Source organism: Phasianus colchicus, chromosome 3 (genome assembly GCF_987193195.1).
Source record: "Phasianus colchicus chromosome 3, bPhaCol1.hap1.1, whole genome shotgun sequence".
Taxonomy (NCBI): domain Eukaryota; kingdom Metazoa; phylum Chordata; class Aves; order Galliformes; family Phasianidae; genus Phasianus; species Phasianus colchicus.
Window position 1 is genome coordinate 92,182,501 of NC_143438.1, and position 20,117 is coordinate 92,202,617.

Consider the following 20,117-nt stretch of genomic DNA (forward strand, 5'->3'; position numbering starts at 1 on the left):
TTAAATCTACTTGAGAAGTTGAAAACCTGAGACTTACATTTCTTTGAAAACTGAAACTCTTGTAAAACTCTCCCAATGCCTCTAGCTTTGCTGGTAAAATACAGACATCAGCTCTAAGGAACTCTGTTTTCTGTTCCTGCCCGTTTGATCTCACTTGTTATCCTTTCTCCTCACAGTACAGCAACTCACTTCAATTAAAGCTTCATTAAAACAACTCTGCCACAATCACCATATGTTACTTATATATTTTTAAAGCGTATCTGTTATCGACTGATCAAAATACAAGTGGGCACTTTATATGTCTCTATTATATACTGTACATACACTATTTATGGTATTTTTAAATTTTCACTTATCTCAGCGCCAAGCAGAAGGAATTGCTGAAGTCATTTCTCCATCCTGTTCACAGTTATATCCATTTGTGGATTCTCAGTGTTGCAGTATCTGTGTCGCAACAACTGCTGTAGCTTCAGGTTTCAAAAAGGGCTCAGGTAAATTGTAGTGGCAAGGTGGAGGGGATGACAGGGGCAGAAAGAAAGAAAACAACTTTCTAAGTGAAAGAAAAGAATCCCTTTAATCTGCATTAGTATCAGGAGACATAAGAGCTGGCAAACAGCACTATTCCCTATTGACCAGTCTTTCTGTCTGCATAGGTTCCTAATGTAGCATCATTAGTTTCAAAAGCACTGAATGCTTGTGATAATGGCATCTAATATTCACAACTCTGACAGCTCTGCTCCTTTTCAGGTGTTTAGTTCTTTCTCTACTTTCCCATTTTCCATATTATGCAGTCCAGAGGACTAGAAAGGGTCCTCTGTAACAGGGCTGGATCTGAGTGACGGGCAGTGATTTCAGGAGGAAGGAGCAGCTCCAGCAGCTGCAACAGCCACAACACAGCTCTGCATTCCATCCTCACCAGCAAACACATGCTGGATATTTGTGGCACCACTCCAGCAGCCATGTGATGGCCATATGAAATCATTTTCACAGCGGTGGAGTCCAAATGAAGAGGAGTTGGTGGAAATGACTGGGATTTTCTTGGCACACTCCTCGATATAGCCTGTGGTTATGTGCAGATGGACCAGCTGATAGGATTATACATTTTACATGATGCAAAAGATAATAATGATATACAGGAGAGATGTTTTCAAACCACTGTATTTATACCTGAATTTATTTTTCATTTTTCTGGAGCCTGACTGAGTCTGAATCAAGGATACGACTGGTGCATTATGGAACAGGGAAAACTCTCAGATTCAAAGCTCCCAAAAGAGTGATGGTTCCATGGATTTACAGCCTTGGCTCAGACCCTTGCGTGCACATATACACACCTAAAGCCCAGAGGCACTAGGGGCTGGACTGGGTATTCAATTAGAAATGAACTTTTCTCCATTTCCCCTAAAAAAATAACATGAATGTTACCCTTTTATGCCTATGTCAGTGGTATCCATCATTTAGATGCCATCATGCCAGCTCAAGTGCAATGACAGTTCAGGTTCGGAAACAGTTAATACAAAACAAATCTCTTTACTGATGAAGGTCATATGATACAATCCTGAATACGTGCTGCTGGTCTTCCAAAGATAATATATGAATTATTCTACTACTACAGTAGACAAGATTATTATTATTATTTTTTAATAAGCTGATAACTTGCTATTTCTCCTGCTGAAAACAGGTTTTATATCTGGATTCCTTGCTTGTATACAAAAAGAAGCATTTCATTGAAAGAGAAAATAACTTCCAAAGATTTCTAGGGTAGCTAAAGAGTGAGGATGTGTGAGGAGAGAGACAAAGGAAAAGAAAAACAACAACAACAACAAACACCCAGCCAACCAGTCAAAAAAAAAGAAAAAAAGAAAAGAAAACCAAAAAGGAAAAATATCAAGCATACAAAACCTGGAAGAACTAGTCTGATTTATTAGCAGTAATTGCATTTAAACACACGTTTTTAGTACTTATTATTTGTGTTGCATAGAAAACACTAACCTAGACAAATTAACACTTTGTGTATCATCCAAAAATATATCCAACAGATGAAAAAGGTATTGACTACAGCAAAAAAAAACTAATCAAATCTGTTCTCCAGGTTATCTTTAAAAAGCCCGACAGCATTATTTTTCTTTTGCATGGTGCTTCAAACCTGTATCACTGTGGAGCTCCATGCAAAGCTTCACTCATGCAGGAACCACATATAGGATCACAATATAATTCAGGCTGGAAGAGACTTCAGCAAATTTCTAGTCCAATCTCCTCACAGAATCATTTGAGTTGGAAGAGACCTTTAAAGGTCATCTGGCATATTCCCTCTGCAATGAACAGGGACATCCACAGCTTGATCAGGTTGTTCAGGTCCTCCCAAAAGTAGGATTGACTACAAGGTCAAACCAGGTTGGTTGGGGATCTCTCCATTTGGGACTCCATTCAAGGATGGAGAGTGCACAGCATTTCTTGGAAGCTTCTTCTAACCTTCTGCTGTTCTCATGGGCAAAAGGTTGTTCAAAATTCAGTCTTCTTTTGTTTCAGTTTTTGTCTTATGTCTCAACTTGGAAGCATGTTTTTCATGTATCCAAGACATAACACTGATCTTCTCATATGTACAAACCACTGTTTCATGCTCAGCTCCTATTATATGAATGTCACAGCATGCCCTGTTATAAACAAATAATACTTCCCATACGCAAGACTTTGTCCTGGTGGAATTTTGTCTGGTTCTGGTCAACCCATCCCTTTAATCTCTTCTAGGTCTTTCTGGATGGCAGGCCTAGGCTCAAGCATGTCAAATGATCTTCCTCCAATTTGCTGTCATTGAGAATGCCATCTGTCTCTTCTATACTATCTCTGACAAAGCTAGAATTATAGAATCACAGAATCATTTGAATTGGAAGAGACCTTTAAAGGTCATCTAGCCCAACTCCCCTGCAACAAACATGGACGCTTGATCAGGGTGCTCAGAGCCCCATCCAGCATGATCATGAATGTCAAGATGTTAAATGGGACAGGTACCAAAAGAGATCCTTACAACAGCCTTCTTGTTATAGTCTCTAGGTTGAGCATGTCCCATTTTCCACTAGCCCATGATACAAATATAACAGTTTTTGCTCAAAAGTTGCCCATTTACACAGACTACAACATCCTAACTTGGATGCAAATTTACTGTGGGTACAATGGAAAGGTTTTGCTACAATTCAGGCAAACATCTTCTATCTCTTCACTATCACATATATTTTATTATAGTATACATACAGAATATGTATAATATATATGTAGTATGTACATAGTATACATACAGAATATGAGATGTGGAGATGTGTTGCCTTTGCTAAGACAAAAGCCATATCATGTTGAATTAAGGCACACACATTTTTTGCTCCTCCACCTCATGGCACAAATGCAAACAATTTGTTGTCAGTTAGGAATACATTTCCTATTTAGAAACAAACTACAGTTTAATACAGAGTAGGAAGTCACATTTGTTGTTTGCAGAGGAGGAAGATCAAATACCTGTCACACTGAACTGTTTAATCCACAGTTACAGTCGGCATGATAGGAATAAAGACCCTTCACAACCAAGCTGAAACTCTGAGTTCACAGTTCAAAAGGTGTCATCGAAAGACAACAGAGAAAAAAATCAATGTAAAACCATGCCTGCACTTGAAGACTGGCTTTCATGCGAAAGCTATGAGAAATCAGACAGAAAACACAGTTAAAATGACAATTCCACAAAAAACAATGCAGAGCATCTCAGGAACAGCTCTTGAAACCATTTTAATGTCTCTTTGCTTTCTCCCGGTGCGATGCTATGATAGCAAGTAAAACTTAGACTTAAAAAGTGTTTGGGTTTTAAGTGAAAAAAATTCAGAACTGAAAAATGTATGATGAGTATAGGGCATGTAACCCAAATCCTCAGATATGTTATTTTATTCACTTGATAAAATAACATGATATACCATTGAAAACTTCGACACCAGAGGTCAAGCGCAAAGTATCCATGGTTTTATTAGTCAGATATTGGATAAGATGAGGTGGAGAAAGGGCTGAATTCAGGATTTTAGTGTCTTTTGATTGGATCTTCACACAACTTTGTGTGTAACTTTAACGTTCTATTAGTTGTCATTAAAACAGAGACACATACACTCCTTCCCTCTCCTTTGTCTTGACCATTTCATAGAATCATAGAATGGTTTGGGTTGGAACGGACCTTTAAGATCATCTAATTCCAACCCCCCTGCTATAGGCAGGGATACCTCCTACTAGATTAGCTTGCTTAAAACCCCATCCAGCCTGGCCTTGAATGCCTCCAAGGATGAGGCATCCACAGCTTCTCTGGGCAGCTGCTGCCAGTGTCTCACTGCCTTCTGAGTAAAGAATTTCTTACTAACATCTACCTTAAATCTCCCCTCTCGTAGTCTAAAGCCATTCCCCTTGTTCTATCACTATCAGACCACGCAAAAAGTTGGTCCCAATTCTGCTTGTAAGCTCCCTTCAAGTACTTTTCATGGACTGTAACATCAGCATGTAAAAACTGTACTATATAAGCACATTCATCTTGTAGTCCCCCAAAATCTGAGAAACCACGTATACAAAACCATCTCATTTTCACTGGGTTACTCCTGTGAAAACACAAATTTATCTTTGTTTTTGATTTCTCCGATGTTTACATTCTCTTGGAAATACCATGAGGACTTCAAGGACTTTGCTTGAGTTACTTGCATATAACATCAATTTACAGTGGGAAAAACTGAGGCATTAAATAACATGGACGTGACAGATCAGGTATACTCAGTATTCACTATCCCATAAATCAGCCTTTTTTTCTGGGACGTTTTACTCGCATCTGTAAAAAGAGTTGGTGATTTCAGTAGATCTTTACAGTGCAACATGCCAGGACAAAGTCTACTACAAAGGATTGCTAACAGCCAATGTCTCATCTTGGCTTGAACCCAAGTGGCTAAAACCTAGTCCTGAGGATTCTGGATATGACGGGATGTATTTATTTTGTATTTAAGGAGTAAGGCTAATTAATATTAGCCCTTGCTCAAAATGAGAGTCTTCCCCTTAATGCTGTTAGTATTTCCAACGAACATTCAAATGCTTTTTTCTACTGATCAAAACAGACAAACAAACAAATAAATAAATGCAGTTTTAGCTGAATAAGGCATTTCCTAACGGTGCTACAGGACCTGGAAGTATTACAGCTAATTGAGCTTACTATTCATAGAGCAGACATGCAAAGGTCAAGTTATCTTAACAGCTTGTACGCTGTCAAGCTATATTTGTTCTTCAATACATACATCAGTCCTTTCCACCCAGACAAATAATGACTAAAGCTTACCAAACTTCAAGAACCAATTCCTTTTTTATGCTGTAGTACAATAGATAAACAAAGGCAGGCAGCAAATAACAAGAATATCTCAATTATTACGTGAGATCCGTGTTTGCACAAAGAGAATGAGACATGCTATTTTGTGTTACTTTTCTGTTGTGGATTCCTGCAGCCTAGGGATGCAGAGGGACAATTAAGTCATCTTAATTAATCTAGTCTGTCTGCCTTTGCATCACACATTTCCTACGCATCAGGTATAAATCACTTCCTCAGAGAAATTACTCAGTAAGGTTTCCACCCAAGACTGGAATACATCAGAAGAGCACTGATGGAAAAACAATGTTCCTTTGGTAATAACCACCAGCTGTTCATTACACTTACTGTTAAAAATAATGAAGTATGTGTCTTCCCTCCACCTGGAAAGTGTCTGGCTCCAGCTTCTAAACCTTGATTCTTGATTTTCTCTCTGAGAAATCAGAACAGTGTAATAACATTTCCTCTCAGTCTTCATTCTGATAATCTATAAACATTTCTAGTTCCTTCATATGTATTGTCGTTTCTAACCTTGAATTTTTCAAAATCCATTTTAAAATGTAAAAGAAAAAGATGTCTCTCCTTGACCATTCTAACATAGAATTAAAACCTCCCCCTGTAGCCACTGGACAAGATTGGTCTGTTCTAGATCATTGGGTGGAAGTATTCTTCAGAACTAGATACTCCATGTTCATTTTTTTACTTTTTTTTTTGGAATGGGGAAAGACAGGCAGCAGATGGATAAGACTGCTGTGGACCATCTCAGCCAGGGATAAATGTTGAAAATAGATGGGACAAACTGTTCTCTAGAAGTGTCTGTTACTGTGTACAGACTGAAAGGAAAGCATTGGCTGTAAGTGTGAATGTACACTTTTACAATGAAAGCAATTAAAATGAAGTGAGATAAATCGTATCTGTGTGACTACTCCTCGGGGAACATCTCCAAATATCTTCAATATATCTCTCAATACCCAAAAATACAGGTCTTACAGTAACGTAACAAGAGGAAAAAAATAGCAAGAATCACAGAATCACAGAATCACTAAGGTTGGAAAAGACCTATAAGATCATCCAGTCCAACCATCCACCTATCACCAATGGTTCTCGCTAAACCATATCCCTCAACACAACATCCAAACGTTCCTTGAACACCTCCAGGGAAGGGGATTCCACCACCTCCCTGGGCAGCCCATTCCAGTGCCTGACCACCCTTTCAGAGAAAAAAACACCACAGTCATGAGATTCAATAACAAAGTCAGGCGCTCCTGTGCAAACTTTTCTTTTGCTCTAGCATCTAAGTGAAGAGACTTGTCCCCTGAACCAGCTTGCTAAATGGGATGCTTTATTTTGAGAGATAAGTAATCCTTGTAAACACAATATTCAGCATCTGGAATCAACAGCATTAATTCCACTTGTGTTTTATCCATGGCTTCATGAGTACTCCATTCTGAATCCCTAAGCCATGTTGATATGGTATCTCAATCTTGATACCTACGATTGCCAAATTGACTATCTTCACTCACAGGGCTGGAAAGGCATTATTTGGCTTTCTTCAAGCTTTAATTCCTACAAATTGCATGAGAGGCTGCCCCTTTCCTGAGCTATTTCTGTTGGAATCTGACAGGAACGGTAACTAAAGTGCAGGTCTATTGATTAAAAATCCTTATTTTCCTCCCTGTAACAGCCTAAGGCATTTAATCAATATGGCAATGCCCCATATCATGGACCAAAGGCACAATATCCAGTGATCATAAACTGCCTCGAAGAAGTGGTGTAAAATGATTTTACAACCTGACACCTGCTGAAATGTCCATTCACGGTGGAATAGATACATACATTTCCTTCTGCAAGCCAGTTACATAAAAAGAACTAAATATCACAGGGAGCAGCTGTATAGTTTCAGTTTGACAGAAAAGGCCCCTATGACATTATGATTTCACATACATCAACAGGACGCAGATTTTCCTGCAGAACATCTATACAACGTGCCGTATATTTTCTGAAGGCGATGCACAAATACATCCCAAGAGGAGAAGAACATGGCAGTCTATCTAATGCACTTACACGGCCCCTGCCTCTGCAACAGCAGAACTACTCACAGATTTATTATTTTTCTAAATATAATTTTCCTCACCACCTTTTTTTTTTTGAGATCAGTGAGTAAGTTTATAATTAGGACGGCAGGTCTGATCTCCATTGAATCAGTTTTTCAGTTAAATAATGCCACTTAGAGTCATTATTTCTGGGGCTATTCAGATACTGGTGAACGTGAGTTTTGGCTTAGGCTCTGGGAGTGACAACAACCTCCTTCCACTGGGCTCCTCACACGACCAACAGCTGTGGTTGTGTTTTGTGTTCATGATGGTTCTCTCTCCTCCCTCTCTAATTGCTCTCATGTTATGGATAAATGTGGCACATTCTGATAAATTTGTTTTATCCCTTCTTGTTTTCTCTTAGCCCTGTAAGAACGGAGATGTGCAGGAATTAATTATTTGCTATTTAATGGCATTTGGGACTAAGTTATCATAGAACTATGGAACAGCCTGGGTTGGAAGGGACCTCAAGGATCATTAAGCTGCAACCTCCCTTCCACAGGCAGGGCCTCCAACCTCTACATTTAATACTAGACCAGGCTGCCCACAGCCCTATCCAACCTGGCCTTGACCACCTCCAGGGATGGGGCATCCACAAGTTACGCAGCAGAAAAAGTCTCTCTGTACTTTCCTGAAAGTCTCAAAGATTAGTCATAGTGCATATTTGTGTTTTACAGTGAGCTGTACCACCATCCCATTGCTTTATCCACTGTAGTGCAGTGCTGACTGAGTTCTGAGTTTTCCATGTCTTTGGAGATATTCAAGGTCAGGCTGGATGAGGCTCTGAGCAATATGATCTAGCTGTAGGTGTCCCTGTTCACTGCAAAGGAGATGGAGTAAATGACCTTTAATGGTCCCTTCTAATTCAAACTATTTCATGATTCTGTTATTCTATGAATGCGGTGCTACAGATACACCTGTATAAAAATCAAGCAAACAAGACACTAATTAATTCACTTGGGAAGTCATTAGGTACTGAATGTACAGCTTCTGTTCATTTAAGTTACATTTCATCAACTAAACTTTATATAAATAATCATTCATTCCTCTATACATTCATTTATCTTTCTTCAGACAAGTATAAAAAGACACCTACAACTTTATTGACAAATCTTTCCCACTGAAGGTTTGCCTCATGTCACTACGATCAAAAATTATGCAGCACAGCAATTGTTTGAATGAAATCCCCAGTTTATGACTGTACTGCATGAGGAAAATTTTCAAAACTCCTGCACCTTTTCTTATTTGGCAATAAGGGAAGGTGAATGTTTATAACACTCTTCCACTCCTCTCCATCTCCTATTTTAGAACTTCAAGACAAGTTTATTTGGTCATAGTGTATCTCTATTGAGATAAAACCTGGCCAATACAGAAGAAAAATTCTTATCACCAGGATGCTTACTTGGAAAAGGCAAGATGTAATTGCCAACTTGCACATCTCTTGTGAGATCTTCTGAAAGCTATCCTGGAAATCTATGGTAGTGGTCATGAAAGCTAGCATATCTTGATAGATCAGCACTATAAAGAGATACCAGATTCAGGAGGGAGAACAGCTACATCAGAGACATAAGAATGTAAGACATCAGGCACTGCAGCAAAGTCTAGTAGCTTAGGTACAATGGATTGCTCTGATTTTGTCATCTTGTCTCCTGTACAACAACTAGAGTGAGAAAATTGATTTCCCTTATGGAGATCAACTTGGGTTACAGAGGGTGTAAAGGTAGATTGTGTGAGTTTCAACTCACTTGGCTTTAGAAATCTATAAGTGAAGTGATTAACCAAATTAACTGCCCTCAAGAATGCAAGTCATTGCAACCTGAAGTGGATCTTCAGCACGAGGATGGTGACACCCTTTAAAAGCACAAACCTTTCTCAAGTGAGAGCAAAGCAAACCTTGACAATCAGCTTAGCACAGATTTGGAGTGAGATAAATCCAACCAACCCAGGCATCCTCAGCTCTCTGCAGTCAGGAAGAGGAAACAGGTTTTCTGTGAGCTGTTCACCTGATAAATTTTAGATGTCTCCTGTGAGGTGAGATTAACTTCTAACTGTTTGTAAAATTAACCTTGGTCTGAAAGAAGCATAAGTAGAAATTTAGGTGTGAGGAAGTATAAGAAGAAGCATTAGAGAAAGGGCTACAAAAATGGCACTCGTAGATAACTCAAAGTCATCATGAGCTAGTGTTGTTAGTCCTGTCCCACACAAGATGACCTGGTCACACTATGCAATGCCTTAGTGATTATGAATGGATTATGGTACGTGGGTGTTGAAGGATGGGCAAAATCTATGAGACACTGAGTATGAGTGAGAACGAGTCACAAAGACTAGTTCTATTTAAAATAAATAACATTTCCATGTTTCATTGTACTTGTTTCCTACAAGTTGTGTGTGAAAATATCTATTTCCATCCCTTGATTACAAAACAAGATTAGGTAACCGTTTCAGGTGGAGGCATGTAGCTGAGTATTTGTTTGGTGGTCTTTTTTTGGTCAGGTTACTCATATTATTCCCCTACAAAACAAAACAAAACAAACAAACAAACAAAAACTAAGTTCAAGTGAATTACCTTTACATGCCAGTTTTCCAACTCTGTAATGAAATAGCATTTCCTTTTTTCTCATTCTCAAAATTTATGAGATCACTATGTCAGAGCGCTCTGGCACTTTGTTACATGGCCCAACATGGTGTTTGAGATGAAAGCATAAACCTTCATGGCCTTAGAGGAGAATCTGACTTGCAAGTATAGGACGAATAAGTAACAAAATTTGCAGAGAGACTGAGTTTCTTGAGATGATTTCACCCTTCTGTAGTTTAAAGGAGTGTTTAAGGACCTATATCCATACCTGTATCAGTAATTGTCAGACTGGAGTGATATAAAGTTGAAAAATGACCTACGATGCATTTACACTTTACTTGCATTGATTTCTTTTTCCTTTAAACATTTTGCAATAGCTCAGTTGCTCCCCTTCCTCCCAAATCTTACATTGATTCTGTGAGAAGACACTGGTTTAAATTTTTGTCCAAGGTCATTTTCTTATTTCGCAGTAAAATGAATGTATAATAGAAACACAGAAGAGAAACTACAGCATGTGCGATGAGAAGGTGAGGATACATGGATTTAAAGGGACTACAGAGAAAACCAGCACTTTCCTTGTAGAGGGAAAAAAATCAACAGTAGAATTTACAGTTCTCAGAAGACAGCAGGGATGGGACATAACGCTATGATACAAATTTATAATAATCAGATCAGCTCAATGACACTTGCAAGAATGCTGCCTTTAATAGACTTCTGAGTTGTTAAGGCCCATTGTACCCTTTAATGAAATACAGATCCTGATAATTTCATCTGGTGCACCTGAAAATTAAAAGTGTCAGCTCTTTTGTGTGGGGGGGATGTTTCCAGTCACAGAGGGTGAAGTTCTGCTTTCAGTGCCCTGAAGCAAGTACTGATTTCTGCATTTACTCCAGCAGTGCTATGGAAGAAACTGGAGCCAAATTTCTTCCTTCAGTCCATTTCCATCATTTCCAAAAATCTACCACAGAAGAGAAGCAAAGTGAAGAGAACCATAATAAAACAAGTAAGAAAAATAATCTCATTACGTGTACTCATTCCAAATTGATACAGGGGAATCTGACACCAAAATCCACCCTTGTTTAGCTGTAAATTGAGCCACCTCTAGTTTAGCTTTGTAACTAGTCCATATAACAAGGATCCTTTGTTTATTTGCTTTGTTTTCCTCCTTCTTTTTGGTCAACTCCTCCTATTTTTTGAAGACACAGCAGAAAACACCTCATCTAATAAACAGGAAAAAATTCTTAAGAAGTTCTACTTTTATGGATGACTCTGTTAGGAGGTGAACTGGAAATAGTAACACCTTGGTTTTTAGATGCGATTGTAAATGGATATAAGCACAAGCAGATTTAATTATGGAATTTGTGTGAGGAAAGAGAAAAGCTGCAAGATAAAAGAGAAAGAAACAATTGTTTTAATCCGATTAAGAACCTTATTAATGCAATTAAAGAACCTTGTATTTCAATTAGGCTACGTTTCAAGCTGCTTTACTCAAATGCACGTCTCCCTGAGGTGCCATTCTTTAGTGCACTAGATATGACATGCAGTTTTGAACCAGTAGTAAAAAACTTTCTGTCTCACATAATCCAGCAAAAACTACTTTTCTTCAATAACTTTCGTAATTTGGACTTAAAAGATTTAGAAATGCAAGACAAGGGTACAAGTATGGTATGTCAGATTACTTCATCAGGGGGAAAAAGCAACCACAACTGTGCTTTTCCTTTTCATACTGCATAGAATCATTAAGGTTGGAATAGACTTCTAAGATCACTGAGTCCAACCATCAACCCATTACCACCACCACCACTAAACCACACCCCTCAGTGCCACATCCACATGTCTGAAGACTTCAAAACAAGCAGAGGAATGATACTTAGTGAATGCCAGAGGTTGAATTTAAAAAAAAAAAGAAGAAAAAGAAAAAAAGCAATGCATGGATTTTGTGTATTATTCTTATTATTCAGAACAGCTGTGTCTCCTGTTCCCCAGAAGGATGGAGAAGGGTTTGCTGAGGCTCAAAACCCATCCCTGATGCATCAAACTCATGCCTATGAGTCACAGCTGTGACAAGGATGGGCAGGAGGGCACTGGTTACCTGCCTTGAAGACGAGTAGGAAGTTGCCTGTTTTACTTGGTGAAACATTCAGGAAGTTGCCAGAGGGAAAATGTAGATAATTTTGCAGCACTACTTGCAATACTCATTGTTAAATTTTTGACTACAGATAAATGAGGTAGAAAGTGAGTGAGATGGAGTCACACTCCAAAGCACTCCACATAGAGAAGGTAAAAATGGGTAGGAGAAAAGAAATGAAAATTGGGAGCTGCTCTGTGAAAACGTTGTCCACCCTGTACAAAGTTGAGCCCTGTAACCTTGAATGTACTCTGCCTCACCTTCATTACACCCCAAGAACAGATTTATGCTGGGCAACTGTATAAGAAGAGGAGATTTCAGAGATTTCATCACCCTCATTTAAACTGAGACCCAGAATGCAGCGTACTTGCACAGTAAACAGCTCTTTTATTTCTAATGCTGTTTAGTACTCTAGATAACCTTTGGTAAAGGAGGATGGCACAAATTTTTCATGACTCTAACTAAGTCTGAAAGCTCCTGAATTACGCTATTCTGTCAAATAGAAATGTGATTTTGAAGGTGAAACGTTGACTTTCACACTGCCACCTCTAGCACTCCTTGAATACTGAGTAACATCTGAAGAACTTCACCTAGTGAAAAACAGGAAATATCGTTGATTGTGAATGTGAGAAAAAAAGCTTGCGTGATGAAATACCAAGGAATTTTCTAAATGCTTCAGAGAGTCACAGTATTGCAATCAGTTCTTTGTGCTCACTCCTCAGTTTGAGGTAGACTTGAGTGTAAAAGCACAAGGAGAAAGCAGCTTTTCAGGGTGAAAGGCTATTTTCTGTTTGGTTGGGAGAGAAACAAAAAAAAAAAAAAAAGAGAAAAAAGAAAAAAAAAAAAGGAAGAGAGAAAGGAAGAAAGAAAAGAGTGAAAAATAAAACTATATACAAGTTCAACCCAAGAGAACTTGGAGACATAGGAACGAAAAATTTTAAATAAACCACTGATGTGCTCTGATGGAGAATGCCATGGAGAATAAATAATAAAACAAATAAAAAGAGTGAGATTCAGCAGAAGGTTAGCTTGATGTCGAGAGCAGCATCTGCTGCTGTGCAAACAGGATAAGAATTACAAGGGCTACCGCAGACTCAGTGCTTCTGGGTACTGCACACTCACCAGCTGAGGTCACAAAGACATCTCCCCCACAGGGCAAGCTGAAGTCATGGATGTGTACACATGAATCTCATTGGATTTTTATGCATTAGTCCAGAAAAGAGCATTCTATAAAAGAACTGAATGTACTCGCTCATTTTAGGCAAACTAAAAGTGTTGACATCTGCTCAAATAGGCATTCTATGATTCTATGATTCTATGAAGAGTTAGTAGTGGCAGTTATCCCCTCCTTTCTTCTCCTGGAGATGACAGGGATGGCTAAACCTAGTAGGTAACAACTCCTGGTTGACAACAAGGGTAATGCAAGGGTAAAGAAATACAACATAATTCAATACCTATGTGGTGCGATGCTTTAGGATCTAGGAAAGATTATCTACCATATTGCTTTAATCTGTGCCTGTTGATGCATCAAGAACTAAACACTGCTTCCACAATGGTATTTTTCCAGCAATTTTACACTAGAAACTCCAAATTTCTGACAAGGTGCATGTAGCAGGACAGTGTCATTCCATCATGCTGTTCTTTCTGCATAGAATCATTAAGGTTGGAAACGATCACTAAGGTCATCTAGTGCAACCATCAACTCATCACAACCACTAATCCGTGTTCCCAAGAGTCACATCTACCCTCTTCTACCATTTTTTCAGCATCTTCTGCCATCATAGAAAACTGGGATAGATTCATTTCTTCCTTCTTTTTGACTGTATGTTGACCTGTATGTAGATAAGGAATTTAGAGGGATCACTCACAGTTATAGAAATGTTTGGTAAGCCAGATCTACTGGCAGATAAAAGGCACAGGAAATGGAAGAGAAAATATAGCCATGGGAGACAAGTTACTTGCCTATAAATTTCAAAAAAGTCTGTAAAAAAAATGAGACAAGTGTTTTATTAGTTAGTGAAGTCAAACCAAGTACCAATGGACTAACTTTATGATAGGAAGGATTTAATGATTCAGAATAAAAACACTGTCAGTGCCTTTCAAGCAATTGATCAGGATGCCAGAGAAAATGAAGAATAGTTTTTATAGGAATATGTAAAATTCTCATCTTTTTATCTCAAATATGGAGAGAATCAAATCAAACTAGCAAAAAATGGTACCAGCAAACAGACTTGGACCTTACTGAACCTCTCCTTGCAAGGGGTGATTCCAGGACTCCTAAGATATTAATGGGTGATGAGAAAGATGATGGGATTTACAACACAGTCCTCTTCCACTGAAAGCAGAAAAAACAAACTAAGCCCTGCATGCATAATTATAGGGCATGATTAACACCTTTGCCTTTCCCATATCCCAAGGGCCTAAGGTGACTCAACACTTCTGCTGTTTGTTCCTAAGTAACAGATGTGTTAATAGAACTATATATTGTCTTGATGCATTTTGAATGCTCTGGGAACAGTGATGTCTTATGCTACCACAGCAAAATTCAGCAGAGCTTTATTGATCTGCAGCTTTTACCAAGTTGATATCTGATGATGCTTTCAAGTACCAGTACACCAGCACATTTTGTTAGCAAGGTGACAAGCCAGAACCAGCTCAGCTCTGACAGGGTGCAAGCAAATTTACTCATTTTGTTCAGATCGCTAATGAATCCACAGTTAGCACTGTGACAGAGAGGTCAGTGTGTTTTGAGTACTCATGTCAGCTCACTGAAGCACTTCTACATCGTGATGCTGTCTGTTAAATAGATTGTTCATCTTCCTCCTGGTCGGTTCAAACATGTAAGAGGCTGGTGAATGGAAAGGAATCTGTTGACCACCTTGGCTTTCAGTGGGATGAATCCTGGCTCACAAGGAGTGATTCAGTGTTTTTTGTTGCTCCTTCTCTGTAGACACAGATGAGGAAGTGAAATAACATTCTTTAGTGGGCACGGTGGTGATGGGCTGATGGTTGGACTTAGAATTGTAGTATCTTAGAATCACCAAGGTTGGAATAGACCTGCAAGATCATCTAGTCCAACCATCCACCTACCACCAATATTTCGCTGCTAAACTATGTCCCTTAGTACAATATCTAAACGTTTCTTGAACATACTTGGGGATCCTATAGTTTTTTCCAACCTTAATGATTCTATGATTCCATAATTCTGTGATTGTAGCATACGTTTGAAAATACGTAAAAAAAATAATGAAAATCTGTTCTGTGGAAATAAGCAACCCAAAGGGATAGAAAACTAGCTATAATATTAAAATAGAAGGTGAAGAGATAGAGGATGAGAGCATAGAGTCAAAACTATGTCTTCCCTTCTGGAGATGTGTCCTTCTTTTACTGCTCTTCCATAAATCCAGTGAAAGTGATCCTTTCTGAAATGTTGTGGGAACAGAAACTTTTTTAGACATTGAAACTGTATTTACAAAAGGCAGACCAGAAAACTCCTAGGAGGCTAAGTTTTGCCCTACAAGTATACACCTGTTTTCACTGAAGAGACATTTGTAATTGGCTACATGGTGGTCAACAATTTATCCCCTTCTGAAAACAGAGCATATACGCTAGAATTTTATGATCTATTTGAGAACACTGATTCAAACACATCTTCCCATTGTTCAATCCTAATTGCTTTTGGTTGCTAAAACACAAGGGAGGCTATAGTATATCATTAAACCAATACCTATGCTACCTGTTGCTGAAGGCAATGCTACTGAAGGAGACTAGAGATGGTGCAGAAGTAATCTAATTCCTGATAGTCCCTGGATGTATGTGGTAATGGTTATTGATGCAGCAGGCTGCTTTGCAACACAGTATGCCATAGCCAGCAAATACTGCAAATGTTTCATAGAATCACAGAATCATTAAGGAGGAAGTATCCCTCACTTAGTTCAGAATCAGCAGTTGAAAAGGGTGGGATGAACCCTCCTCTCCTCATAGTAAATTGCTTCTGGCCTAATTCCATGATGCTACTTCCAATTGATGACAATGACATCAAGAGCAGAATCTGACTTTGTGGCTCTTCCAATGCATGCTAAAAGCATTCCAAGTAATTACAGTGAAATGTCATTTAAAACAGTGTAGGCCGTGATCTACTAGACACTGTCTCTCACCTTCTTCTACTGCTCTGTGGCCTCATTTCCTACTGCACAGATCAATCTGCTGCCTGGTCTTGCACACACACTGTTCTCATTTCCGAATCCTTAGATTTTCAGGTCTTACTTTAATGCATGCTGCTGGTCCTCTACTACATTTAAACCTTCTTTATGTGCAGTACACAGAATTTAATGTCCTCCCAACCAACACAATTTGTCTTTATGCAAGCAGTACCTATATTTGGCATTCTTTTTCTCTCTGAAATGAATTTCTGGGCAGGTAGAGAAATATGTCAGCTCTCCCTCTCTCTGTTCCTCCAGCATATCTATTCCTAAAAGCTGTGAATTCTAGTTGCCATTTCTGGAAGTTAATAGCCAATTAAGGATCATCACCTATATATTCAAGGTAGAATATATTTGTTTCCTTGTTTCAGACGGGATTATTCTCTGTAAAAGCATCCAAATAGTAGTGCATCAGCATCAGCTGCCTGTTCATGCTGCCTCTGTCATCTTTTTTAGCATCGAAAAAAGCCATGCCTTTCATATTGTACCAATAATTCCTCTACAGCCACGAAAAAGCATCACCAAAGGTAAAACAACTGTGCAATACCCTTGCTAACCACAGCAACGACTTCAGAGTCTGTGGGTCAAAAAAGTTTCTCGTTTCTCTTCTGTTTATAAATATTTCCAAAAAGCAAAGCAGAAAAAAAATCTACTTAGTCAAAAAAAGACCCCAAGGAGAACACAAAGTTCATCTCTGAATGGATCAGTAGGATAACTTTTAGGAATCAGAACAAGGCATAAGCAAAAAAAGGTAGCTTGCCATCACCCATGCCCTTTAATTTGGCATGCTTTGTGATGCAGCCTTGCCCTGTTCTCCCTCTAATCCTGGTCTACAGTAACGTGTTTCAGGGACCATTCTACACGGACACCTTGGAAGCTGTCACCTTCTTCATGCACAGGAGAAAATTCAACTGTGGGAACGCAACCAGGTGTTTGGAACCAGAGGACAGCCATTAGTCTTTCTGTTTTGAAGAATATAGAATAATTTCCTCCCCACTTCTACCATCATAGAATCATAGAATCATTTAAGTTGGAAGGGACCCTTAAAGATCATCTAGCCCAACTACCATACAATGAACAGGGACACCTAAGTGAGATCAGCACATTAGTTTTTCTTCTTCCTACAAAGCCTCCCTATTTCCATCCCTGGTGCTGGTCAGATATAATCAGAACCCAGAATTCAAACAGCTCTTCAAGTGAAACATGATCATTAACTGTCACTCTTCAAGAGGAGTGCAATGTCAACCTAGCTCCCACATATTTCAACTTCCATCCTTGTATAGCTCAACAACCTCATCCGAAGTACTACACATTCTATAATTTGTTCTGGAGAACAAAGGATGATTGTCAACCACAGTCAGGACACATCTGAGAGCCAGGCAGAAAATGTTTGGACAAGGCAAAGTGATTTACAGGGTTTGTAACTAACAACCACTCTAACGAAAGTTGACAGAAAGTGCTGAGTCTCACCACCTCTGTCAAATCACATCAGTGAATTTGGTCCCTAAAGAAGGTGCCTAGAAGAAAGACACCTTTTTCTTTCTTCTTTTTTTTTTTTTTAAATTTTTATTTTTTTGAAAGGAGAACATGGGGAAGGAGGAGAGGATGAGAACAAAAATCAAAGAATTCAGGGCTGCAACATCCTCTGATAAGATAATGATGGTCTGTGATACAATATGAACATATCCTGTTTACATTGCATCTTGCAGTGTGATCTGACAGGCAAGAGTAAAAGCAATTATCTGAATATCATTCCTGAAACACGTTTCACGAGATACTGTTAAAGATATCTGGTACTGAAGACCCTAAAACCTCCCCCAAAAGTATTTCATGCTCCTTATCATTAGGTAGCTCCTTCTTAATATTGACTCTGATTCCTCCCTGTTGCAATTTAATCCCACTGCTTTCTGTAATAAACCAAAAAGAAATGATTATTCTTTTCCCTTTGCAGCATAGTTCTTTGTACCTGTAGACTGTTATCATCCCTACATCTTCTCTTTTTTAGCTTAACCAACTCTCTTTTTGCAATCTCCCCTCTGCAGTCAGGGTTCCTAGTCCTCGAATCACTCCTGCTGCTTTTGCATTCTCATTAACTGGTCTGTCCCTTGAAATGAGAGCCCAACACCAGTCAGCATAGCCTTGTGAAAGCCTTTACCAGCACTAACAGAATTAAATCATTATTTCACTGAGATCATGTCTGTGTGGGTCAGTGTGAAATTCCCCAGCAACCTTCAGTTTACTCTGTTATTTGATTCCCGTGTATGCAAACACATAGACAAAAACATCACCAACATAAGAAATTGTAGCAGTATGATATGCAAGTAGATCCAGCTATAGTCCCACAGTCCCTCCAGAAACAACAGAAAGAAGCAGGCACTTCCAGACAATGACTTTCAGCATAGCATCATGACCACCCTACTGAAGTGCATGAGAATCACAGAATGCCTTGGAAATACAAGGCTTAAAACTAAAGGCAGGAAGGGATCCATTTGGCCTGTGGTTTCTGAGTCTTGGGGAAAATATGTACTCCAAGCTTTCCCAGGAAGAAGGAAGACAACAAGGATGTATTACTACATGGCATTCATATTTCTTTCAGCTCATACAAACTGGAACTTACAGCAAAATTTGATTGTGGAATGGTTGATAATGTTGATGATGATGGTGATAGCTGAAAATAATAGTTATTACATTATTTATTATACTTCTAAATATTCAATAATAACTCCATTGCCTTTTAAAGACACAACTGAGGAGAGCATCAGGGAAAGCTTGAGACCTTAAGCAGAATTTCAGATTCCTCTACTCTGAAAAAATAAACTGCCCAGTACTATTAAATCAGCAAGTATCACCTTTATAGTAGATAGAGCTCTATTTTACTCCCATTAATGGCAAAGAGAAATATGCCTTTGACATCAGTGAAAACCTTAAGTTACTATATCCTTGCAGATGATTTCTTTTTCTTTAAAAGAAAAGAAAAAAAAAAATCAGAAAAGAGTAATATCCACTGGGACAGACTCTAAAGAGTACAGATAAATAAAAATGGAGTTTATTTTACTTTTTTATAAGTTTCAGATCTATGTAAGAAAAATGTCTTCTACAGTAAAAATGAACTGATGTAAGAATTGTTTCTCATAAATGGACAGTGCTATTGTCTATAAAAAAGAATGATATGTTGTCCCTCACCAGAAGTAAAAAAAAAAAGAGCAAGCAAGCTATGGAGAATATACACAAGGTGCATCCAATAAAAAAAAGAACTCCTGAAGTATTTATTGTGACTTCTAAATTACAATGAACTTTTGACCCACTATGTAATTTTTTTTCTTAATAAAACTTAATAATGAAGTCACATTTTATAAAGAGGCCATAATTCCTGTAGATGTTTCTTTTCAGATAATTCCACAGGATACCTCAATCCCAGTTCACTTTAAGGTCTCCCCACTACCTATCCAAAAAGACAGCAGAGGTGCAGGATTGAAAATGTCAGCTGGGCATGTTTACTTGGTAGAAAGTTGCATACTTTTCATTATTTCTAGCAACAATTTTAACTTTTTTTCTCCAGGAGAATTTAAGGATGCCCTTCTCCATGGCAAGCTATCCATAAAATTACATCAGTTTCTCCTGTGAAACTCTTAAAACGGGAAAATATAGTTTGATGATGGATTCTCATCCGAACACAGAAGTAGTGTAATGGAATACTTGTCTCAGTGTTGACAAAAACATTACTTCAGAATGGTACACAGCAATACAGAAGTATATAAGC

General features: G+C 38.5%; 1 protein-coding gene across 5 annotated transcripts in view; it reads right to left on the reverse strand.

The window, feature by feature from the left end:
- The window catches only part of TSNARE1 (t-SNARE domain containing 1), a 469,759-nt gene that overhangs the window by 144,251 nt on the left and 305,391 nt on the right, over positions 1-20,117 (reverse strand). For 3 of the 5 annotated variants that reach the window (XM_090138068.1, XM_090138069.1, XM_090138070.1), the window contains one exon: positions 5,562-5,792. The exons of 1 other annotated variant lie outside the window; for it this stretch is intronic. In XM_090138068.1, coding sequence (XP_089994194.1) covers positions 5,577-5,792 — 216 coding nt within the window. In that variant the 3' untranslated portion in view covers positions 5,562-5,576. Of the gene's footprint in view, positions 1-5,561; positions 5,793-10,744; positions 10,986-20,117 lie in introns of those variants that run through there. One more of the 5 variants, XM_090138072.1, reaches the window with a different exon arrangement.